At 44.4% G+C, this 26,675-nt stretch overlaps 1 protein-coding gene across 1 annotated transcript in view; it reads left to right on the forward strand.

Annotated features, from left to right (window-relative positions):
• The first annotated feature begins 1,014 nt into the window (after positions 1-1,014).
• NDUFA11 (NADH:ubiquinone oxidoreductase subunit A11) overlaps positions 1,015-26,675 on the forward strand; it is a 102,244-nt gene continuing 76,583 nt past the window's right edge. Inside the window, exons 1-2 of the mRNA XM_069649590.1 lie at positions 1,015-1,208; positions 12,012-12,104. Coding sequence (XP_069505691.1) covers positions 1,130-1,208; positions 12,012-12,104 — 172 coding nt within the window. The 5' untranslated portion in view covers positions 1,015-1,129. The remainder of the gene's footprint in view (positions 1,209-12,011; positions 12,105-26,675) is intronic.

The raw sequence follows: 26,675 nt of genomic DNA on the forward strand, positions 1-26,675 counted from the left end.
CCTTTTATAAACATAGACATATGTTACAAATGTCTATGTTTATAAAAGGCAGCTTGAATAGTACACAAACCATAGTAAGGTAAGCACACAAGTGTGCGTAACTTACTATGGTGTGTGCACTTTCAAGCCACCTTTTATAAACATAGAAATATGTAACATTGCTATGAATATAAAAGAAGGCTTGAAAAATACACAAACCATAGTAGTACGCAAACAAATATATAAATGCTCAAATACATTTATATATTTGTTTGCGCACCTTACTATGATTTGTGCACTTTTAGGCCACGCCCACAATGGAGGCCACGCCTCCAAACGAGGGCCCCCCCTCAATTTCTTACCCCACTTAAAGCACTGGATGTAAAGCACGAGCCTCTTGCTTTGCACCTGTCCCACAATTTCTAAACATCGTTTGTCCCGGCTTTTGCCCGGGCCGCCAGAGAGAGACACAGTATGGATGGAAAAAAGGGCCATCCGTACTGCGTCTCTTCTCTCCGGCGGGGGGGTGGGGGTGAGGGCTCAGCCCCGACTTCATTCTGCCGGGCCCCGCAGCCCCCGTACTCATACATGCCAACCCTCCCGATTTGGGCGGGAGACTCCCGATTTTTTCATCCAAAATGTTGGTCATTTTTACTTTCTCCCTCCTAAAATATTTGTAACCTCAATTCAATCCAATGGGAAAATTTCCTTCTCACGATTTCTGTCACAAAATCTCCCTCCCAGCTGTGGCAAAATGTTGGCATGTATGCGTACTTGGCGCCCCTACAAGCAACCACTACAAAGCCTCTGTGTGGCCCGTGTTAATAGACTCATCACGAACCATATGCACAGGATTTCAAGTTCTTGGAATCGTGAAAAATTGGCAAAATTAACTAGCTAAATAACTTAATCTAGGGTCATATCCAGTGTGCACATGCTCAATTCTCATGTGGCGTTTCCTCCAGTTCTTGCCTTCCCGCCATATTGTGCTGACGAGCAGCGTAGTGCGTGAGCAACTGGACGTAGCTAGATCACGAGTTATTTGCACGACGTGCAAGAAGCGTAATGTGTAGGAGGAGTGAGGAGACGTTTTTAGGTCCGTTCCTCTAATAAGAACCGGTGCCTGACTGCCCTTGTCAGTGACACTAAGATGGGGTACTGGGACATCGAGGACGGGACAGACTGTCTGCAGAAGACATGGATCACCAGCAAAGTGGGGGCAGCCCTTGGTGAGTGGCGTATGTTGATGAAACTAGGAAGTGGTGACACCACTGCTTCCTGTGAGTTCCATGGTGCTCGCATCACAGTGGACGACGGTATTCAATCTTGTTACCTGATATGATGTGGTAAAGACAAAATAGCAAAGTACCCCACCGGTAACTCAAAGTCGATCCGAGTAACTAGGGTGGGGTGAACTGCACGGCGACCATTCCGCTTTACGGTTATAACAAATATCCTTACGTACAATATGGGCGGTGCAATAGTCTGCGACGACTGACGATCCGTCAGAGATGGTGGGGTCCTATTTGAACATTCTGTTTAAGCACTACAGTTGTGAAATAAAGTCAGGCAAAAGAAAGTAGCGAGGGGGCTACTAGCGGCATATTTCTGCTGGACAGAATCCAGCAGGTAGCTGAAACACCAAATGTCAGCTTAAAAGCTATTACTCACTGTTTCACCGCATTGTGCTAATGCCGGAGACCAAAGGGGATGATGAGAACTTTGCTGGATTGCCCGAGAAGGTTAGCAAAGGCAGCCTGTAATGGCCAGAATTAAATGGCTGCCTTTATGTCACTTTTAAACAGATGAATGCCACCTTGCATCATTTAGGATGTTTGTCTAGTCGTGTGACAGAACGCCATCTCATGAAGGTGTGAAAGCCCTAGCTTTTTTGTTGCTGTTAGTAAAACGATGCAGGTAATTTTGTTTCTAAACTGGTTGTCTGCTGATAAGCACCCCTACACCTTCCAAATGCTACACTCTAATTACCAGCCTTCTGATATGACAGTGTAAGCTCTGCTGTATCACGTATAAAGGCCACTCGTAGATCCCGTACAGCAGCTGTGTCCCAAAGTCACCGCACATAGTGGTATTCATTTTAAATTCTGAATCTCTGAGCTGAACTATTATGCTTGTCTGGTGACAGTGTTGGCAGTGTTATCTCTACATATAAGCTAGGCCTTGTTGTGATATGACTGACTGAGAATAGCATACAATTATGAAAACCACAAACAATATGTCATGCAAGTGTCAACTCTGCAGCTCCACTACTGCCAAGGGAGACAACTTAGCCAGGATTCTACCTATTTGGAACTCTTGAAGGGTACACCCCTCACCCCCTACCCCCACCGTGCATAGAAACCTACCTCAGGTACTTTGCATCAATGGCAGCACTGATATAACAAAACCAGTGTCTCACCATGGTTCTGCACACCAGAGTTCCATTTGAAGTGGGCAGGTATGGGGTAAAAGGGCTGAGGTTGGAGTAGCCTGAGTGGGTAGGTAGGCTTGAAGAGGGGTCCCACCATCCTAGTTTTCTGTCGGGGCTCTATTCCTTCCTGTCCCTTCTATTTCCTACAGACCATGGCACTCTGGGTATGATGTCAAAAGGCAAAGGCTGCTTGTTACAACAACGAGGATTGGACTCCTTGCATTGGACACGTCCTCAGTGACTTGTTGGCTTTTTAAAGAAAGGGGTCTCGGACTACTTTCCTTGATTAACCTATGTACTTTTTCAAGAAGAATTAATCAAGGACCTCCGTTGGGGATCTAGTCTGTGCCAGCGTCTTCAGCCAGGGAATTGAAGACAAAATGCATCCAATGCAGAGGAAAACTCTAATCATTAACCATTCCCAGGGCACAATGGCAGTGAACTTCCTTTGGACCGAAACCTCCCTGAACTGCACTGGAACCAGGGCCCTGTCACTGAAGGTACCCCTGAGGGGCCAGCTAAGCTAGCTTGTGGGTGTGCATAAGTAGGACACGCCTTGCCTAGAGCCTGTTTTGTATTTCCCATCAACCTGAAAGTTCAAGGAAAGCTGAATCATGTTTAACTGCTTTGAGCCGCCTCAACTGTGCTTGAGATGCCTCTGAGCTGACAAGGGACCAGCGGTGTTGCTTATGTCACTTCTTGCACCTGCTCAATTCGTTTTCGAGCCATCCAGGTACCGGCTTGACACATTGCTGTGGACAGTGTCAACCGACCCAGCTGCAGGCAAGAACTTCGTGGTAGCAACCGACTTGAGCACGGACTCGACCTGCTGGAAGCTATCGCGCTCGCTGTCACGTATGTAGACTCTACTCACCAGAAACAATAGTTTTACCTCAACTTCTGCTTTAACTGTTGGAAGACATTGTCTCGAACGCCAACTCGACCCTTTGGGAGCCTGCACCATCAAATCAACTTGACATGACGGACAGTGGGATCATATTGATTGAAACCAGCTAAACAATGGCTTGACGGAAACTAAAGCACCAAGAAGCCGATTCGACCCTGGGGTGGCAGTTGCAAGCCCAAGCGTGGGCTTTAATGTAAGCCTGCGGCATTACCAGACCCGGTAATGCCCCCTCACCACCGGCTCGCCCACTATTTTGTATTTTATTCGTTATTTTATAGAGCGCTTGACACAAAAGCTCTGAACAAGGTACACTTACAGTACAATCAAACTATACACAATTTCATTTTAACAGAGAAGGTAGCTTTTAAGAGAAGTGCAAAATAAGGAATAAGTAATGGAGCAAAGAGAAAGTGAGTTCATTGATGAAGCGAAAGCAACAAAAAAGAAAAAAACTGCGACTGATCACAAGGGGGTCGAGGAACATGTTGAGGAACTGATAACAGGAATTGAGTCTGAGAGCATAAAACACCAAATGGGACAAAAAGAAACCATAAATGACAGATACAGAGTTGCAAGTCCAGGGAGAGCTTTGAATACAATGCTAAGTAAATTGAAGTTTAGGTGTGAGTGAAAAGATAGCCATCCAAGAGTAGATGGTGACTGTCAAATAGAATCACGAGGCGAAAGTAAATATAACAGACACACAGAAGTATTAAAAACAGACTTTAGCAGAGCTAAACGAGAAACAGGGAGACCAAAGATTAAGGTAGCGCAGAAGAATAGACGGGAGGAAATTGGGGAAGTTTAGTGGTGGGAAACGTAAGAATAGGATGAGTTTTACAAATATTGAACAGGTGATAATCACAGGAGCGGGATATGATATGATTAGAAAAAGTTAAAACGGTATCAAGATAAGACAGATTATGAGCAGAGCCAGGAATAGGAAGAAAAGAAGGCGGGAAAGAAACGGAAGGAGGGAAGGAGGAGGAAGAGTCTTAGCAGGGAAAAGGAAAACTTCAATTTTGTTACTGTTCAGTACGAGAAAGTGATAACCAGTTTTTGATGGCAGAAAGGCAACGGGCAAGATTGTCATGAGAGTTTGGTATCATCCGCAAAGAAATGATGAGAGATATCTGGTAGAGGGGAAGAATAAAGAGAAAAGGTCCACGAACAGAGCCCTGGGGAACACCATGAAGAAGAGGTGATATAATATTGCTATTAGTACCGCGGTACAACGTGCCGGGGTACTGATAGTGTTTTTTCTTTTTAAAGATGTGGAAAGACGACATAGCTGTTTCTCAACTTAAAAAAGATGCCTGCTGTTTATCGGTGAGAAGGGAACTACACATAGTCTATTCTCCCTTTCCATGACAGCCATTGCCGGGTTGGTGACGGCGTCGGAAAGGGATGAGGCACTACAAGGTAACTAGAGTGGGGGTGGAGAGATGTGGAGGGGGAAGGGGATGTGTCAGTGCTGATTTACCTGTGATCCGGTAGGGAAGAAGGCGTCCTCCCGCTCTGAGGAGACTCGGAGTGGGAGCTTTACTGTGTGGAAAATACCCCCCCCCCCTCCCCCTCCTTCTGTGCCTCCTTATTGGTTGGGAGAGTTAGGACAGTTTTTCTAAAGGCTTCATAAAACCATACCTGGTGCAATACATAAGCCCTTAGTTGGACTTTAGAAAAACTGTTTTAACACAGAGGCCTAAGCCACACCTCCGCTGGGTACTACGTTTTAAGATACTTGTTATACAAGAGCTGTACTTTTTTGAACAATGGCATTGTTGCATTTTCTTGCCAGAACATCTTAACTCATTCACCCAGAATGCTATATCAGTCTGCATTTTCTGGATTCTCTTTACAGGGGTCTGTTTTTTGTTTTGTTTTTGATTTAGTTAATAGTTTTTTTTTTGTTTAATTCTTTAATTAAAGTTTCGTTTGTATGAAACAGTGGGCATTATTTATTTTGAGCTATTGTATTTAAGTTGCTTGGGTTTCTACTGCTTTCAGCTCACACCTCGCCTGAAGCTATAGCCTGTGCTACAACACAAGGAGGTATAGGTTTTTGGCTTTGCCCTTTCACTTTTATGATTGGGAGAACGGCTGGTTTAGTTGTAGTGCGGGGCTCAGTAGGTGATTTAGCCACTACTCCTCCCTGTATCCCTAGCAGGGCAGTAGCCTTTTCATGACAAGTCATATTTATTTTTTGCATTCTACTTGGTGCCCCTTGGTCACTGTTCAAACCCAGAACACGTTGTAAAACCCCGTTCCTTATTTTAGTAGTCTAATGGGAGAATTAGATGAGCTCTTTACCCAAAGCGTTAAGAGCTGGAACATAAGTGCAATTTCAAAGTATTTATTTAAATTTGCATTAGCTAAAATCTTTTGCTCTCCCACTGCTTTCTGCCCAATGACCCGGCAATGGTGTTTTTTTAATGTTATTACCTGGGTGTAGTTGCACTGCCACAGAAGGTCCTCTTTTGGAGACAAAACAAAGAGGGGAGGGAGGGCAGACTTTAAGTCATGGGCTTGAAGTCCCAGAATAAAATGGATCTGCGCAGGCAGCCCTCCAGCTTCTTTTCCTTTGCAGATGGGGAGCTGGTGCAAGTGGATCTAGGTCACCTGGCCTAAGCCCTGCCCACCTGGGGCCTTCCTGCCTGCTGCTCTTTTTCACCACTTAGTAAGCCACGCCCACCTGGTGCCTTCCTGCTTGCCGCTCTGTTACCCTACTTAAGGAGCCCTCCAGCTTCTTTTCCTTTGCAGATGGGGAGCAGGTGCAAGTGGATCTAGGTCACCTGGCCTAAGCCCTGCCCACCTGGGGCCTTCCTGCCTGCTGCTCTTTTTCACCACTTAGCAAGCCCCGCCCACCCGGTGCCTTCCTTCACCGTCTTGTGGCCAATGCTGGATTTGACTTTTATGGACTTTTTATGGACGTCACTTTTTCTCAACTCTCATGCTGGACTTCCTTTGCATCTTGTACTCATGGTGCCCCTGAATCATGCTGTTCCCATCTTCATCTTGTATCCTGGCTTGCAACATTATGTGTCACTACTGACTTCTGCAATTGTATTCACTCTCCACTCTTGCTTCTCCACTCTTTTTGACTGCTTACTCTCTGTTCTCTCCTCCTTTCCCTTCCCACTTTTCCTATCTCCTCCCCTTACTTTCTTCTACACACTTACTCTATCAGAATTGTCCCTGGACCTAATATAATAGCAACCTCGTCTCCACCCTCCCATTACTGTTTTTTTCCTCCCCACCTCCCCTCCAGCACTATCTGAAATGTCGTCAGACCTAGTATGATAGTCGCTTGTTTTGTTCCTCCCCCTCCCTTTCTGCACCCCTCTCCCTCACCTTTTTTTTTCTCCAGCTTTACCAGAAATGTCGTCAGGCCTAGTGTGGTAGTCGCCTGTCTGTTTCCATTTCCTTCCCACTCTCCCCCTCCCTTCCTTATCTATGTCTTAGCTCTTGCACTATCTGAAATGTCGTCAAGCCGAGAACGATAGTTAATTTCACATCCTTACTGTTCATGGCCTGTAAGAATGTGGTTGTATTTTCCCTTGTTCCCTCCTTTGCCTTGAAGCGCTTTGAAACACATTGTGTATAGGTGCTTTATAAATAAATGATCATATCATATCCCCTAAATGGAATGGGCATCATAAGCATGTATTTACACATGACATTTTTAATATGTGAAATATGTGTAGCTATAGGAATGACATGCGCAGAGCTCTGTACGTGCCCCACACCAGGCGCAGCTATGTCTCTTTTGTTAATGCTTCTCCTGTTTTTATTCCGAGACTTGTAGATCTGTTTTTCAGTTCTCAAGAAAAGGCTACAAATCCCATTATGCAACTAAATAATCCGGATTGAAGGGGTCCCCTCTTACATAAAATCGAGAGGTCTGGAAGAGCTGAATACTGTCTGGAAGTGTTCAATGTTTACCAGACCTAATCCCAGTTTCTTAAAGTGCAATTTTTCGCATCAGTATTATAGACTCCGAGCCCACTTGACCAATGTGCACCCCTACAAACATTTTTTTTTCTCTTGTCCAGTAGAAGTATTGTAAAGTAAGTCCTCTGATCTTTTGGATTTCCCCATCCATCCTCTAAGTTTAGACTAACTGCCTCTACACAAAATGATAACCTTGGGTCAGCGGAAAATACATGCACCACATTTTCTGCACTCCTCACCACTGACCCTCTACTGTACGCCATGCTCCTTCCTCACTTATCTAGCAAGATAATTTATAGAAAAGTAACTTCCTAATGTGGAAAATGTGTCTTTTCAAGATACTTTATTAATAGATGGAAAAAAGGTGGAAAGGGGCACAAAAGCAGATCTGAGGTAGATCTGTACTGATAACTAATGAATCTTGTGTTTGAGGAGACGGAGCCAATCTTGAGTGAAGATGCATTTATTTCAGAAAGTAGAGCTCCAACATAAGAACCCATCCGCCTATGAACCATGCTTCCTGCTAACCATCCCAGAATTCATCGGAGCCAGGGCAGTCGCATGAGGGATCGCACTCTGCACAACTCCAGGTTGGGGCCATAAGTAGTTGCCACAAATCTCCCTGCCTGTTGGGGGACGGAGGGGTCAGGTCTTTTCTTGCTTTCTCTTAGACGAAATCACAGAAGTGGTCACTGAGATTAGTAAGTAGTTGGCACACAAATGGGTATCCACTGAGATTAGTAAGTAGTTGGCACACAAATGGGTATCCACGTGGCCTAAAACTGCCGTGGTACAATAAAGATCTTTCATTAAACCCATCAGTATGTAAATTATGCATCAGAACATCCACTGTTCGGGAAGGGAAGTAGTGTGAGGGGTTTGAAAAATGAATATATTGTCCGTAACAGAGTTGTTTAATGGCCGTCTGGTGGGGCATGGGCAGTGATTGCAGAGGTGCTCATTGAGGCTGAAAACTTGCTGGATATCTGTCTAGGTGGCAGCTACCAGACCCAGGGTGAGGCAGAGAGTGCCTCCTAGGCTCATAGCTCAACTGCATCAGCAGGCAGCGCCAATCTTGCCATTACATGTTCATTGTGTAGAGCGAGGATCCAGACTGGTGGCTTGCTGAGCTTCCACTGGAAGTACTGCTGCGCCAGAGAGAATATAAAATCAATCTGAGTAAGGCAAGGACAGTGCAACATCGGAATAGACTTCAGAGTTATGTGCCACTTTATTTATTTTGTATGCTCGCGGCAGGACATATTGCAAGTGAGGGGCTGGGAAGAAGGGTTAACTGCATTTGAGCCCAGTGCCTGTTCCCCTAATGAGCAAACATTCTTTGACACCCTTACCAACAACTACTTGGCACCAACCATGCCGATTACCTTTTCAATGTATGTGTTGTCATCTATGGAGCCTGGACCTTCTGTAACCAATGACCAGTGTTGGTAAAGCCAGTAGGCTTGGCTTTGTAAATTAAGAGGGTATGATTTTTCAGAAAATCCCACATAGGACAAAAACCTCTTGCCCTTTTGGTTTTGATTACACTTATTGCACATTTGCCCTCTAAGATATTTCCCAATTAATCCACTTCATAGTTTCTGCCAGTTTGTTAAACGCCCTGTTTTTCTCTGCAGCCTCCTTTTTGTGTTTTTATGTCTAATCCACACCTTTTTATGCATGTTCCAGGTTTCGTTTGCATTCCCTTAAATGCCTTTTCTGGATTTTATATGGCTATTTTCTTCATGCAAATAAAGCTATATTTTGACATAAGCAGTTTACAAAGGGTTGATTGAAGAGATTTGAGTGGATGGACAGTGGGAATAAACGTGGTCACCCTGACTTTGAAATATTTTAGAATTCATGTTATAACTAGCAATTCATTCTACTTTAGAAAGGTTTGTTCACTGCAGTTCTCCAACGAGAAATATCACAAGCTGCTGTAACAAAAGGTATGCAGAGCTACAACCTCCTAAATAGCTTTGTAAAGCTTCAAGGAAACTGTTAAACCAAGGGCGCACCAGTGGAGAGGCTGTTGTACTGTAGATGTTTTCTATGGGTGGACAAACTATCCAAATGGTGGTTCAGTGTGCCTTTTTGCTATCGAAAAATGAGTGTAATCTGCCCCCTCCTTTTGCTCTTCTTAGTGGCAATGCTCCATTTTAAATATTTTTTTCTCTCTCACTTTTGTGGACTGTTAGGCAAGATTGGATAATTATAAATAATAATAATAATGGATGCAGTACCGTTTGGTTGCACTACAATAACATTGACCTCCTGGCAATAGGGACCCAACCTTTGGTGTAAATCTGAACTACGCAGATTAGTAGTGTGGTCGAGTAGCCAGGCTTATCTCGAGGGGTCAGTGTGAGCAGTAAGGTTGTGACACACAGTTTCACAGTACAGTTGTCCAAATAAACACTTACACTGAAGGTTTCTTAATAAAACAATTATTAATTTGTTTCACAGTAGTTATATAAGCCTTCATTAGAAAGAGCGCAAAACATGAAACACTTAAATATATACTTCAAATCACACTCTGTTTCTCTAAATCAGATGATACCTATTGGGGCTGGCACACCGACACTTCCTACACCCTCAGGTGACTTAAATAGCTAGGACATTGTGGACATTGATTTATCATTTATTACATTTAGAGCACTATGAAGTTTGTGCAAAAGAGAGAATAGAGGAATAAAACAGTTAACAAATAATTCAGAAACGGGTAAATACTTATTGAAACCTTCCAATGCAGAGTAAATTTACCCTTTCCTTGGGAAAGAGACAGCACAGAGTCAAAGGTAAGAACAGTCAGAGCCAGGCAGCCAATGTTAATTGCACAATGTCAAGGGAGACTGAAGATCATATTTGCAGGTAGGTAGAAAGTCTTAAACAATGTTTGTAGAAATGTTTGTTGAAAATAAGAACACTTGAAGGGCCACAAGCTGGGAGGCTTGTGAGGGGCAAAGCTTTAGCAACTCTGTAAGGTAACCAAGACGGGTCTCAACTGAGAGCAAACAAGGCTACACAACAACAGGTACGTTCTCCTAGACTGTACATTACCTCTGGTTAGAAGAAATGGTTCCAGCTGGCTTCTGTTCCTGTGCAGCTCTGCGGATCCTTTTGTTCCTGGGCCTCAGTCGTGGGGACAAGAGGGAGGACGTCTGGGGACTCCTGCTCTGCAATGGGACTGTCAGCGGCAGCAATGGGCAAACTTTAATTCAGCAGTCCTTCAGTGTTTCAGCTCCTCGTGTCTGACAGCAAATAGCAACACCGCAGGTCTTGGATGCCACTTCAGACTTTCCTTGCTTCTGGGGTCCAGCACTCTGTTGTGGCTCAGGCTTGGTCAGTCATGCAACAGGGAAGTCCGGGGGATCTTCCTAGTGCTCGGGTCTGACTTAAAAGCAACACACACAATCTGGTGTCCCCTCCCTGGCTCTTCGGTTCCAGCAGCAACTGCAGTGGAAGTGCAACCAGCTTCGAGAGGATGTCCAGGTGGCTTACTTTGGAGTTAATTGGTCCCACCAACGCAAAGGAATAAGTCGTCCTTGCAGGACTTCTCTAGATTCGGAGTCTCAGCATAGCAGCAGGGTTTCACCGGGCAAAGCAACAATGTCTGCTGCAACCAGGAGTTGCAGCAGACCTCACTTCCAAGTTCTTCTTCGGCTTCATTCGTCCAGTGGTTGAGTCTGCCTTCTAAGCCAGAAAGACTCGCCTTTTATGCAGGTGTCTCACATTCATTCCAGCTTAGCTGTCAATCATACAGCAGGGTGGCTGTCCTTGCCGGACATCCAGCCGGCCAATTACCTTTGGGAGCATTTCTGTAACCAAGGGGATTGAGCACAGGGCGTTTCTGGCACCTCCCTTACCTCCTGCCCCTGTCGGACCTACTGGAGCCAGAGGCGGGCTTCACTTGTGAATCCCACCAAAGACAAAACTAACAAAATAGACCAACCTGGTTTGGCGTGCAGAGTAAAACTCTAGAAGGACCTTTCCAACAAGAAATGGCGAAAAAAGACCAGGGCCATTTTGACAAAATAGGGCCCATGGATTTCTTACTATAGCTGTGATCGCAGCTCGCAGTAAAAACCCATAATGGTAGTAAAGAGTAAACCACTGCCACCAGCCATTAATTGTAGAAATGGTAACACAAAAAATGAGAAATTAGACAAAGGGGATACTAAGTAACCCCTTAAAATGGTGTGTGCTGGGTCTAGAATGTAACAAAATGTAAGTAAAGTCAATTTCACTTTACTCCTCTTGGAAACAGTAGTTTATCCCAGAGAAGGTTTTTTTAAACCTTAGGGAAATCTAAGACTTCCCTGTGCCACTAAACTGAAGGTGCTGTGTGAAACAATGTAAAGATGATGCCTATGGAGTTTGCTAGACCACAAAGTCAAAAGAAATTCAGCAAATTAATTACATTTAAAAGTACATGAGAGGAAAAAAGTCCTAAAATCCAGCAAAAGAGCTGGGGGTCTCCAAGGTAGAAGGGAATTAGCACATTTCTGAGAATTCTCCCTAACATGGACCTTTTTTTCTTTCTCACTTCCTTACTCCCTTTCCCCATTGTTTTCTGTCTCCCCTCCCTTCGTTTCTATCACCTGCCGCCCTTTGCCATTCTTCCTGTGCTGCTATCCTAACCTTGCAGTAGAGCTGAAAGGAGCAAGCCAGTTTGTGACCAGGGGTAGAATGCAAAAAACCTAAACGTGTCTGACTGCAGATTTGTTCTTTTACTTGCAGGCCTGGTGGGTTCTGCCTATCATATTATCGTGTACCAGCCAGACACTGCTCTTCAAGGGATACAAAGGGCATCTTCAGCCACTCTTACCATGGGTAAGTAACATTATAATGCTGCTTCATTAGTCTGATGTTGAGGCTGTGTTTTCAGTTTCTTTGTACTTGGCTCATCTATTTCTTTTCTTCTTTATTTATTTTTTATTCCCTTTTTATTTTCTTTCTGTCAAGGATAATTAGGTTGCCTTGTTCTCTCTGTAAAAGGGAGAACACCATTTAGCATTACTAGGTTATTCGTCGCTGTCTCCAGGTAGGGCAGTGTAAGTGGCTTCAGCATGACTGCTCTGGCTCCTGCAGCAGTCTCGGAATGAGCTTCTAGCATTAATTTCAGCAAACTGGTGTGGCTAGCTCATTGTCAAGCAAAAACAGAGCTTTTGTTTGGTGATCTCGCACGTGGTAAAACCTGAAGAACTGAGTGAGCTTCCCTCTCTGCTACTTGGCCACCTCGCTAGTGCTTCTTTCTTGCCACCCTTAACATGAGTCTTTGCTTTAACCAATCTACAGGCCTCTGTGTCCTAGGTCTTTTATTGCTTTCTCCTGTTCCATGTTTTAGTACAGCCCTTGAAAGTAGGGGTGTACAGAACCTCAGCTTCACGTAGCAATTCGGCTAAACAAAAAGCTGTAACTTGATCAAAAAAATGAAGGGAATTAAAGCATGTTTAACGATGGTTTTCATTAGATATTGGATTAAAATGTGTGTGTTGAAGAGTTTTGGATGAGTGAGACTTGAGCCGGGTTTGTGGGGGAAAGTCCTATGGGGAAATCTGAAGAAATAACCACTAGTAGAGAAGGCTAATTCATTTATACATTAGGCAGAGTGAAGTGCCCCTCCTAAGAGGTCATGCAGTGGCACCTGATGTGAAATCTCTCCAATTCCACTGTGGTCCAGCCTTCTTGAGCCAGTGAAAGGTTTGAATACTCTGTGTAACCTAAACAGCCATGCACTGTTTGTTAAATTGGTTGGTGGAGAGGTGAGAAGAGGTGAACTTGGATGTTTTGGAAATTTTAAGACTTAACGAGCAGGTATCTTTTCAAAGTCAAGAGGACTGACGAAGGGTCAATTGCATGTTGGGCTTTGGAGTTGTGGCTGGCTTTTTTTTTTTTTTTTTTTTTTTGCCCATCCATATCTCCCATCCATTGGTCTCTTCAGCACATCTTTCAATTAATTGCGTTATTGGCCTGTCTGCCTCAATGGCAAAGATGCGAGAGATGAGTGCACTCTTTTGGTGTGGACAGATAAGAGAACATTGAATCTGCTGGTGTTGTGGGGTAGACTGTTGAAGCATGGTCGGCATAGAGAAAGATATTGGCCTTGCATATTCTAGGGGAGTGGAAAGGCGATGCGGACTGGTTTATGATGTAATATTGGGACTTCCTAACCAGCAAGTGACTTCTTAGAGCTTGTAGCCTTTGGACAGATTCAGTCACATTTTAAACTTTGCGATGTGTGTACAAGGCATAAAATAAGCAGTGTCGCATAGCAATTTGCTATGCAATTCTTTAGGTTTGCTAATCAAATGGGCACTTGTGTAGCAAATTTAGCTATTTAAGTTCCCCTCTTCAATTGAAGCACAGCTCACCCTGCATTCCTCTCTTGTCCTCTGTGCTCTCTTACCCTCTTTTCTCTGTTAACTTCAAATGCTAATGGAGAGAAAGTGCAGCAGTAATCACCTCCTCCACTCCAAGTGCGAAAAGCATGTGTGGGAGCGCTAGGCAAGAATTTCTTTTTCAAATAATTGCAAACCAGATGTAATCGGGATGATACTTTTATTACATTTTCAATATCCTGTCTGGCAAAGATCACTGTGTCAACTTTATATATTTTCTTAAAAGACAATCATTCAATTCCATTACTAAAATTTAAGGTGTTACATAATGCATAATTACAGTATTGATACTGTAAAACACTGCATCTCCATGCATTATAGTTAGGTTTAGGTCAGTGTGTCTAAATTTCATAGTGTCAAGTACATTTCATTTTGTTGGGGAAGATGCATCATATTGACGAGTGAACACTTGACAATGTACATGATCAAATGCTTTTGATGGCAAAACTAGTTGTGTAACCTACAGGTTGCATACATCTTGCAACTGGTGTGCCCATGAGCGAACCCATACTCCTTGACAGTCTATATTATCACCCTGTTGCTTTGTACCATGTACCCTGAAAGTGAGATGACCACAAACTACAATATTCCACCTAGTTTGCCCGGTTCTCTGCCTGCTACGCAACTCACCCTGCTTAGTCTCTTTCTTGCCTCTTACATAACTAATACACAAAGCGAATTAGATGATTATGCAAAGTAGTGATTACTAGTTCCATCCAGTCTGTACAGTCGGGGGAGCACTCTGGTGGTGATAGTGCGCGGTACAAATATCCTTTAAAATTAACATATCCTTTAACTACTGCAATACCGAACACTGTAGTTCACCTCCAGAGCTTGATTTGATTCATGATTGTATTATATATTACCACCTGCAAGAGACAGATGGCCAGACTGTTTTCAAAGCCTTTGTGTATTTGTGTCCATTCATGTAGCTAACCTTCTACATTTTACAGACCCTCATCAATGAAGTCTTTTCTCCCACTCGCAGAGTAGATTTTATGAAGGGCGTGTAGCATTTGCAAGAGATGTTTGAAACCTTTATTTAAAATTTAAGTTGCATTAAAGGTCAAATACAAGATTTACTGTGCATGGCTGGCCCTGGGTGGCAGCAGTGTGCCAAACATAAAGTGGGTTTGTAGTGACATGCACCATTTTACAGAAATCAAATGTTAAAGTTGTTGTCCTCCATTGCTATGGGTAGAGTGCATTTCTCCTTGGATGAATAGGTAAACTAAGTTACCCAACCTGCAGGTCTATCTGAAGTTTAAAGAATTTGCAAGGCCTCTCACTAATGTCTTATTTCAGGGGTACGAAAAACTGCTGTATTGTTAATTTAATGTCTTGGGTACAAATAACCTCTGGTGATATTACCAACATTGCTAATCAAATGGGTTAGTTTGCTAATCAAAACAAATTTAATTAGCAAACTCTGCTAATCAATTTTTGAAAACTAATTTATGCCTTGTGTGTAGTTGAGCGTCGTATTGGTCTCTGTAGAATGGGCATAGGTACGATAGAGCTGTGCAACTTGCCAAAAGACAACTAAGGCGTGATCTTAAATCTCTGGCCCTGTTAACTGATAAGGGAAGATTATTGCTGCTCTATTCAAGAACAGAAAAGCTGACTATCAAAATGGCTGAGAGCGCTCTTCAGACAAAAGAATGGAGAACATTGGCTCTCTTTGGCCAACTGTGCTATCACCCGAGATCATAGAACCGTCTGGAGTATATTAAATAGCATTAAGACAAACTCCTCCTTAGCAAACGGTGCCTCTAAAGAAGGCTGGACCAGCTGCATTGCCAATACTTTTATTCTGTACTGGTACTTCTATAATATGCGATCCCAGGAATGAATTTCAGTCAGTATTCCAATGTGGTTTGGACTATTTATTTTATGTATATGTATTTTTCATGTATTAATTTCATACATTTTCATTATCCGTATTATTGCGGATCTGGGTGACAACAAGGCAATCGGACCTTGCTGCAGGTGAAAACCTTTTGGATAAAAAAGATTCATCATTCCTGATAATCAGACTACACCTTTAAAAAGAGACAGAATTTAACAAAAAAATGACTGAAAATTAAGCAATAGAAGCAAAAGAATCTCTCCTGAGGAACCACGGCTAATGTTGTGGGGAAACACGTGTTGGGAGATTGGTAGATTATAACATTGGAAGAAAGAAAGCACAGAACTAATGTGCAAAATGGAATTATGAAATGTGCATAATGAAAATGTATGAAATGAATACATGAAAAATACATATACATAAAATAAATAATCTAAACCATATTGGAATACTGACTGAAATTCATTCTTGGGATTGCATATTATACAAGTACCAGTACAGTATAAATGTTTTAGGTTCAATATTGTTTCAGCCACAATATAGGCACTTGGAGTGCATATCTCGGAACCACAACCAAATTAGCAACAAAGATTCGCCTCAAGAGGATCAAAAGCTGACAGGGCTGAAGTTTTAAGCAAAACATTGCCAATACTATTAGGTTATTACCAGAAGGAGATCCCACCCCATTGATAAGTAGAAATTGACTTACTTGCTCACTGTCCCACAAATTCACATTATCATGAAGAGTATAAATTCTTTGCGAGTACCTGGGCCGGCTGGAGTTTGTAATGTGCTCCTAAAGACGAATTAACTTCTCTGGGCAGAAGCATTACATCTGCTCTTCGCTACTATTTGCCTTACTAACCAGCTCCCGACTTCCTGTACTGATAGTATAATTGTTCCAGTTGACAAAAAAAGGAAGTCGAAAAAATCCAAGTAAGTATAGAATATGTCCAATCCTAGATGTCCCATCAAAACGTTTTACTAGAATCCAATTTCGGGAACTAACCACCTGGATTTATCTAAATAGCATAACTCACTCAATGTTAATTTGGATGGTACATACCTGTCCTCAGAAGAATCTTGAATCGTTTCAATGACAAAGCAAATTATGTATGCCTTTTATCAAGCAAGTGAAAAGATAGAGGTTAAAAAAACAAAAAAAAAATATATATATATATATATATTCCAAAATTGCCTACACCAACACGTTGGTGTAGTCCTGAGCCGCACTCACGAAGTGGAGAGTAAAGTTCCAGTACGCCAAACAAACTGCACCTCAGTCCGATCAGTTTAAATTGCCTTAAATGTTACAAATAATGGTAAAATTATTGTTGCTTCAAGCCCTTGCCCAGCCGACAGCGGAAAGCCAACTACGTATGACTCTTTTCGCTACTGCTCGTAGCTTGGTCACATGATCTTGCATTCGCAATGGACACGCATTTATTTCCTCAAAAGGCTAATGTCAATGGGAATAGAAAGAGGACTTCATCCACTTCCCATTGACTGTGGATGCGGGCAGAATTTTGACCACCCATTGCTGTAAGTGCTACGTGCTCTTTTGACTCAACAAACTCGAAACACGTTGTCCACCAAAGATAATAAGTAAATAAATACCATCTCTGCATATTGTTTTTGACCCATATCTAACATTCCTAATTGGATAGTGGCTTACCGTACGATCTTATATGAATATTGCATCCACATTTATCATAAGCGTAATAAACATAATGGGATGCACAGTGCCCAGATCAATATTCAAATCACATCGCGACATCATAAAGTGCATGGTGCGTTTGTGTGTGCACAAATTCGTATTTGTCTCATACAATCCCACGAGGTACAGTCTCATGTACACATAGTGTCCACATTTGTCACATACACAATAAAGTGCGTGGTGCAATCCTCAGTACGTAGATCGATATCCAAATCACATAATAACATCACAAAGTGCCTAATGCAGTTAGTTGTATGTGCAAAATTCGGTATCCATCTCATGCATTCCTATCCCAAAACTGCATCATGCGGTTGTGTGTAAGGGATATGAAATTACTTTTTAGCTGTTCAACTCTAACATTTGTATGAGAACAAGGAACCAATGCCGATCCCAATTTCTTTAGTTATTGTGCTGAAAAGTAAAACCTTCTTTTAATTAGCAAAAAAACATGGCCGTGCTACCTTCTCTTATGATTTTCGTCATCAGAATCTGGCATGAAGTACTAGATGCAAATACCAACACCTCAAAGACCGTCATCTGCAACATAGACTTCCAACCCTTAATGAGTGCATCACCACATATTGATATTTAGTCTATAGATTTGACTGTATTATAAAAATCCTTGTTGTAAAATATCAAGCCCATATACACACATTTCAAAAAAGGTAGCAGACACTCTTCTCCAGAAAGAACATGGCATGATAACCTGTTCAGATATTTGTAGCACACGCTTTTTGCTCACTGTACCTTTCACAGATGGGAAATCTCCATTTGCATATCAGTCTTTGTCCCGTCTTTCGAGAGCGGGGCGCCTGCTACCTTTTTTGTATTTTTAGAAGGAACTTGAGGTTGGTCACCCTAAGTTACCTGGGGGCAATGGTCTCTCGCCTCGCTGTGCTCAGAGAGGCACAGCTTCACATCACTGATGAGGCCCAACAAGGCTGAAACACGTGTATGGGGTTTGCTCTTGGTACTCTTGTTCAGAAGGGAATTGCCATAGCATTTCGGTGCTGGACTGCCCATGTGGGCGGGACAAAGACTGATATGCAAATGGGTATTTCCCATCTCTGAAAGGTACAGTGAGCAAAAAGCAGATGCCTGCGAACTCTCAAAGAGGTTAATAACCAATGAACAGGTTATCATGCCATGTTCTTTCAAGAGAGGTGTGTGTGTGTGTGTGTGTGTGTGTGTGTGTGTGTGTGTGTGTGTGTGTGTGTGTGTGTGTGTGTGTGTGTGTGTGTGTGTGTGTGTGTGTGTGTGTGTGAGAGAGAGATAGTGATATAACTCAAACGGCCCAAAAAAGATGGTTGGTGAAGAACGTAGGTCCCCGAACAGTAAACCATAAAAAGGTGGTAAAGCGGTTATATCTGCAGGTTTGCATTCCTAAGAAATATAAAAAAATCGGTGAAAAAAAGAGCATACACAAACATGGAATGATGCAACATCTGTTATTGAGAAGATAATGCCTTATTCTGGAAGCCAGACATATGGGGTCAGAAGGATGGCAAACCAGTTCTAGTTTCCACAAGAAACCTGATGCACGGGATTTCATGAAAACACTACAGCAAAACTTGGCTACATTGTCACAGAAGGTAGGCATGACCCTTCACTTGGACTCTGTAACAGCAGACTTGTATACATCTGAGCCCCCTTTCTTCCATGGCTCTTCAACACTTAAAAAGACAGTGATCCTGCACTCTACGTGGTTGGATGCAGCGTTTATACCAATGTCTAAGAAGGGGGTGATATGATTCCAATGCAGACCTAGTTTATTTATATTCTTTCACAAAAACATTGGAATGACAGTAAGAGTTATTGGATAGAATCACATAATGTATTTCCACAGCTGAAGCTGGGTTTGTAAAGAATAATCTACTATAGACCAGTGTATCACTCTCTCTCATAATATCAAAATACATGATGTTGCACAAAGATGTTATAGATCATTTATTTTAGCATAAGTACAATGTGGATGCAACTACTCATGAAAAGCTATCTGGTTTTATGAAATGGCCAAATCCCTGATGAACTAATCCAATTCGTACGATTATTGCTTTCCAAAATCAATGCATACAATTTGATGTAGCAAGAATAGAACTTGGCAGATGAGATGCTGGTTCCGAAAAGGTGTCTGCGAAGCATGGCTCTTGACCCATACACTATTTTGGGATATTTATCAATGGCCTAGACAAAACTTTCAAAACTGTACATGCAAATCTCCAGTTTTGTAACTGTAAAGGAGCAGTGTGTACATCTGGAGGAGATCTTACCACACTACGTCCCCTGTATTGGAGACATGAGACCGTGCCCTATCTTACACCAGGTATTGTACCAATACTGCAGCAAGTATTTGGAAGGTTGTATCCATTAAGACAACCATATCGAATGTACCCTCGAGTTGATTACAGCCTGCAGGAGGAGATCCCTGAAGGAATATGAGAAAGAGCTAAGAGAATGGACTGATACTTCATAAGAAAGTGTGCACAAAGTCCTGAAATACTGATGTATGAATCCTAGAGGAGAAATGACGAATTAAAGAATCAAGTGAACCTTAAAAGTGTAAATAGAATTACACGGTAGAAAGTGCTACAGAAATCTGATGTATAATTAATGTACATACGCGGGATAGCTCAAGTCATCATATAGGCTAGCTACAATTGGTGAATAGAATGCAGGCAGAGCGGCCATTGTTCTAAAAACTGGATATTGGTATCATGAAATAAGTAAGCCAAAGAACCATGACGAGAAGATGAAAGACTGCGTCACAGTAGAATAGCAGGTTGTTGGAACTGCGTTGGGAGGCTGTGTGGCCTGAAGTTGAGGTCAGTTATCTGCGCTGAAGGGGAACATGTGTGCGGAGGATGAATCCTCAAGGTGCAAGAACACAGAAGATGCCAAGTCTTAATTCATTAAAACATTTAAAAGCTTGCAGAATGAATAGAATCGTGGTCTCTTGTCACGGGAGTCGAGGCTGGGAATGACCATTCGTCAGTTGATGTTCGTTGTAGCCTCCCTGTTTTAGATAATTGCTAATAAAACAGCATCTTGCCATCTTCTTGAGTTTGTCTGGTTATTTGGACTCAGAATTATTCTGGTGTCCCATCCAGTAAAATATGCATGTTTCCAAGGGCCATATGCTCATAACTATCTCTTAAGGGGGTGTGGCTAACTGCCATGTAAGGACGTGCTGGCGAGGAGCTCCTGCCGATCCAGGAAATGTTAGCTCCGTAAATGCATACAATTGACCTGAAACTGCTGCAAAGTGATGCATGGCGTGCGGCTACCCCTTGGCAGCTGTGGCCTGACAAAGGTGCTTCAGACAACCGACTAAGGAGGGATCTGCTGTGCTGAGGCGACCGGACCGAAAAGTGAGCAAAGATGGCGTCTGTAGTCGGTGAAACGAGTGCCTGGGGAGCCGAAGCCTACTGAAGGGGGCTGACGTTCAGACTGCCAGATGCTGAAGATCTACGGAACAGACGGAATCTGAGGTAATCCGGAGAGGATCCAGGCAGCATGAGATCCGCAAGTACAGTTGCAGCACACCACTCAGTGTGACACGGAGCGCAGAGTGCTCTGAACAAAGGGATGTGGCGGCCCAACATGGGAAGTGACAGTGCTGTGGGCACTGTGCGTGGATTATGCTGGGAAACAGCGAAGCCAGACTGAGGTATGCACATGAGGTGGAAGCAGCTGCTTGCATACAGGGGTAAACGCGCAGAGGGAGACCCCACCCCCTTACTCCCACCCCTCCACCTCCTGTGGTTGGATTGCAGAAGCAGTAAGCGCGAACAACGAGGCGAATAGGCACAGAACCAGGAGGCCTGATTAAGCGGTAAGGAGTGGAGTGAGGGAAATCCATGGGGGCGATGGTGCCGAATGACTAAGTGGAACAGGGCACCCCCCCCCCCACCCTTATGATTGCAGACGGCGCCCGGCAGACATATATTGGCCCTAATGTAACAACCATGGGCACAATGGTGATCTGTTACCCCCCCCCCCCCACCCTCCTGGGGTGCAAGGGCTGGGTGAGTCCATAAGCGAAGAGCCTGAAAGGTGAACCGGTGGCAAATGGGCATAATCCCCAGAAGTGGCACCACCCCCTAGGAGAGTGGATTTCTCCCCTCCTTCCAGACAAGGCTGTGAGACCGCAGATGAGTAGCGGCCTCATGTCCTAGAGGGTCACAGAGAAAGCTGAGGAGCTGCCTAATACTGACAGGAGGCACTGTGGGCGGGGCCCCTGCAAAAAGCTAGGCAATAACAATACCAGCCCGTGGCGGACAAGATGGACAGCTGTGCATGGCAGCAAACACAGAGACCTGCACGTGAGCGACAGCGCCCAGATCCACAACGTGGAAGTAATATGCGTTTGGGTGGTATAATGCAACACATAGCCAAGCCCTGAAGCGAAGAGGGAGTGCTGCTGGGACCGGCATGCAACACCAAGAGGTAACTGCGTTCCACACTAGAAAGATGCAGTCCTAACTCAAGACCAAGACATAAGGGGCCAACAGATTGCGCATAAGCTGTGATAGAGGCCTCAGGGGTCGAGATCATTTGCTACAGGAGCCGGGTGAATAAATGACCCACACACAGACCCTGCTCACGAATCAAGAAGCCAAAGACCTGCTGAACATTGTGAAGGAGAGCTGGTGGCAAGGAGACACTATACGAGACTCGAAGTGCGTGCAGTAACAGCAGGAGGCCAGGTGTCTGGGGTCTACAGATTACATCAGCCAGGCCACTGCTGGCGTTGGCAACCTCTTGCGACCCGGAGAGCACAACGAGACAAGCGGGTAGAAATGACGATCAAAAGCAGAACAGACAAAAGCAAGCCACCGTGGACACCTTCACAATGGGGCAACCCAGCCACCCGGAAGAAAGCAGTGAAGACAAGGTAAAGGAGCAGGCATCTCAACCCCCCACCCCACCCCCCCGCAGACACATTGCCGAAGAGGGGAACCGTCCGAGACTTGAAGCCATCACGAAGCTACAAACAACACTGGAAGCTAAGATCGACGCTGTTGGCTTAGATGTGGGACTATTAAGTTAAGATGTTCGTGCCCTGGCGGACCACACTGGGAAGCTGGAAGAGCAGGTCAAATAAAACACAGTAACCGGAGTGCAGGCTTCTAAAAGGACATTGACATCCTACAACAGGAAGTCCAACTACTGGAGGACAGAGCGGAAGAGGAGGAAGGTTGTGCACATCCGAATAATGTCAGAATTGTCGGACTGCCCGAGGGGACAGAAGGGGCTGATCCTACTAACTATATTGAAAATATGCTGCTCCAGGAAATGAGGGCTGGAGACCTCACCCAAGGGTTAACAATTGAAAGAGCTCGTTGCTGCCTCGTCGGGCGGCCGCCACTGGACACACACACAAAGGCACGTGATGGCCAAGGTGCTGAACTGCAAAGACTGAGGGAAGATCCTGGCCTTCTCGAGGTCGGGAGGGAGGATACAGAGCATCCAATATACCCTGATTACACCTTCCAGGTCCAGAAGAGGGCCCAATATATTGCAATAAAGGCGAGATTCAGGAAGGTGGATATAAGATACATGTTGATATATCCAGTCAAAGTAATATAAAATGGCAAAGCTCTGTTCTTTGAAACACCAGTAGATGCGCAAGAGTGGATGGAACACAGATCCCTGAGCCGGCGGAAAAGAGTCAGCATGCATAATTCGAAAGACTCCCGATACTGTTGGCTCTAATAGTAATATTCAGGAGCATAAGTACTCAACTAGTAAAAGCAGAAACTGGGTAGTCCTAGCATGCAAGTCATAGTGGGACGAGTTGTTTGAAGTTTGATATGGGGTGGATGGGGGCAGTGGGTAGAAGAAGGGAGCCTATTAGTAACAATAACGGATTGCATCAAACTCCTACTGATACTGGTCACAGGTTGGCAACCTCATTGAGACTCTAGACATGCCCTGCAATGACAGGTACTGTTAAAATTATGACCTGGAATGTCAGTTGATTAAATAATTGTGAAACACAGGCGAGTAAGCATGCATCTTGGGAGGAATAAAGTCTGGATAGCTTTGTTACAGGAAACGCACTTGGATGCACAAAAGCAAAAGAAAATGGAGAAGATGTGGGGAGGGGGTGATGGTGGGCTCCACATATTCGACATATGCACGGGGGTCCTCATTTGGGTAGCACCTGATATTCCATTCAGGGTGCTGACTGTGAAAACTGATAACGAGGGAAGGATGGCTATGCTACACGGGATACTAGAAAACCGGGAGGTCTGTGTTGTGAATACCTATGCCCCCAATCATGATGCCACAGTGTTTTTCAGATCACTATATGTGAGACTAGGACCCTATGAGAGCAGAAAGCAGGAATTTGAATTCGGCGGGGACTTTAACTGCACGTTGGACCCCACCAGAGACAGATCTGATATAAAACATAAATTACCATTGCCAAGGTGCTGCTCTTGTTGCTAGAACGCTTCCGACTACGGGACCTATGGAGAGAGAAGGGCATACTCTCACTACTCGGCCCAGCATAAAGTATACACGAGAATAGATTATACGTTTACTGGGGTGGAGCTTGAATCTGAGTTCACAGAGCTGGAGTACTTAGCTAGAATTTTGTCAGATCACTCACCGCTAGAAGTGAGATGGAGATTGGCCGCCCATCCCCACGTGGAAGTTGAGGAGCGAATCACTGGATACTGCATTCGTGGAGCCCATTAGGAAGCACACGATAGACTACTTCAAAGTAAATGAAGGGAGTGTGCAGAAGTTGAGTACAGTTTGGGAGGCGCACAAAGTGGTTGTAGGAGAGAAAATGATTGCAGACTCGGGAGGAGTGCAACTAGTCATCGCCAGGGAGCTGGAGAAGATGGAGGAGGAACTGAAGGTTCGCGGCAGAGAGAGGCCATGGCGAGCAAGGAACACCTAGATGAAATAATCGCATTGAAACGGGCAGGTCTGGTACAATGGAACAGGTTGGGGAAGTTCAATTATGTGAAACACCTGGAAAGGTTTGCTGTGCAGGCAGGAGGTGAGTAGGGCTCCAATATGCTCCATTAAGAACATGGAAATGGAGGAGGTGACTATGAAAGAGTGCATAAACGCAGTGCTTTCTGAGTACTAAATGGCATTATATGCAGACCCCCCAGAGCAGCGAGGAAGCGGACATACAGGCGGTTCTAGATCAGCTACACCTACCCAAACTAGATGCTCTCCAGGCTGAGCATCTGGAGGCACTCGTAACTCCGCAGGATGTCGTGGCTACCATTAGGACACTACCAACTGGGAAAGTGCCAGGAATGGATGGGCTCCCGGGCGATTCTATAAAGCCTACACTGAGACACTGGCACCGTTGCTGGCCAAGGTATACAACGAGGCATATGTAGATAACATCCACCTGTGAGTATGTGGGAAGCTCTAATAGTGCCACTACTCAAACCAGCCAAAATAAGTACAGACTACGGATCCTATAGACCACTCTCGCTGCTTAATCAAGATGGCAAAATCCTCACGGCTCTCCTAGCCAGTAGTCTTCGTAAGGTAATACACGTGTCACGCTGATCCACCCGGACCAGACTGGGTATGTACCAGGGAGGAACATTTCAGAGAACCTTAGACTGCACCATGTGATTTATAGTACAGAGAACCGTGCCTCAGAATGTGCAGTGGGTTCACTAGATGTGACAAAGGCATTTGACTCAGTACGCTGGGACTGGTTGTATGCCACCATGACAAAGATGGGGATGGGCCTGCAGTCCATGAGATGGGTACGGTTGATATACACTAGGCCAATGGCCAGGGTCAGGGCGGGGAGCACGTATTCTGAGGCGTGGAAACTATAAAGGGGCACAAGTCAGGGGTGTCCATTGTCCCTGATGCTATACATTTTAGCGGCCAAACTTATGTTGGCATGTTTGAGACAGGAATGTGGTGACACAGGCATAGACATAGGCAGGATGAGACATGTGGCGCCATGCCATGTATGCAGACATGTTGCTATATGTGAATGATCCAGAGACTAATCTGCCATATATTTTGGAGGTATTGGATAATTCTAGAAAAATTAACAGGAATTCAAATAAATAAAAACAAGTCATGCCTGTTTCCACTCTCCGCCACTGCAAAGATAGCGGAGGAGGGCTTACGAGGGCTTACCGGGCCTTCCCCTTTCCTGGAGCAAGGACTCCTTTAGATACGTGGGTATAAATATTTGTCATGGCCCTAAGCAAGAGTACGAAGCTAACACAGTGCGAGCAAAAGCCGGATTGGCTGCACCCATGGGGTTTTGGGGTAAATTACCTTTGTCAGTGATGGGCAGAGCAGCATTGCTAAAAATGGTTCCACTGCCAAGACGTATGCACTGCTTCGGGAATGTCCCGTGCGATATACCGAGGCAGTACCTCCGAGACTTAGATAGGATATGCAGGGGGATTCCTGTGGCAAGAAGGAACAGGGTAGCCCTAAGCACGCTGCAGAGGCTGTATGCACAGGGTGGGTTACAGGTACCACACTTTGAGTTGTATTATCTGGCGTGCCAGCTACAACATGTGATGCAATGGATGCCAGATGACCCCACTGTGGAAACGGCGCTGTTACGAGTCATAAAGACAAGATACCTGCGGGACAACATATGGATCCCCGTCAGGGAACTTGAAGGGAGCCCCTAATTGGTGAAATTGGGTATCCGAGTCTGGCGCAGGGCATGTAAGGTTATGGGAAAGGTAGGGTACAAGGATTGTGGACTCGCAACACGGTACCTGTGCGCTATTTATCACTGTTAGGGTCTAAAGAAGAATGAAATCTAAGGGACGGTGTGAGCAGCAGTCCAATCCCGGTCAACCTGGCCACACAGGTTGATACTATATTAACAATTTGTGGGATGTGGGGGATGGAGTTGCGCTAAACACCATTGAGCTAAGAGACAACAACCAAAGTACAGTATTTTAATGAATTGGAATGAAGAACAGCCGACACGTGTTTCGACACTTGGGTCGTCTTCAAGGCATAAGGATTTAGAAATGGCCAATAAATATAGGAAACCACACTGGAGATTGGTAGGTAAGTACCCGTTGAATGTATTTTAAACTGCTTGATTCAATAAGAAACACCAATTGGCTGGGACGAATATATCGCTCGGTAAATCGAGTATGGTGCAAATTAAATGAGAAAATACTGTACTTTGATTGTTGTCTCTTAGCTCAATGGTGTTTAGCACAACTCCATCCCACAAATTATGGGAAAGGTAGACCCACTCTCGCCACAGTTACCGATCATGGAAGGGACACCTGTTACTAGGGCGGTGATTGAGACGAGGTGGGAGATGAGTGGAGTGGCTACGGTGGGAGACCCGCAGAATGAAATGGGGTGGAAGACATTTGCAGAACTGCAAATAGACACGGACATACATACGGGTCAGTTCCTGCTGCATTACACAGTGATGAAGGTACTGAGAA

Source organism: Ambystoma mexicanum, chromosome 1p (genome assembly GCF_040938575.1).
Source record: "Ambystoma mexicanum isolate Mex_15411 chromosome 1p, UKY_AmexF1_1, whole genome shotgun sequence".
In the NCBI taxonomy this organism is placed as follows: domain Eukaryota; kingdom Metazoa; phylum Chordata; class Amphibia; order Caudata; family Ambystomatidae; genus Ambystoma; species Ambystoma mexicanum.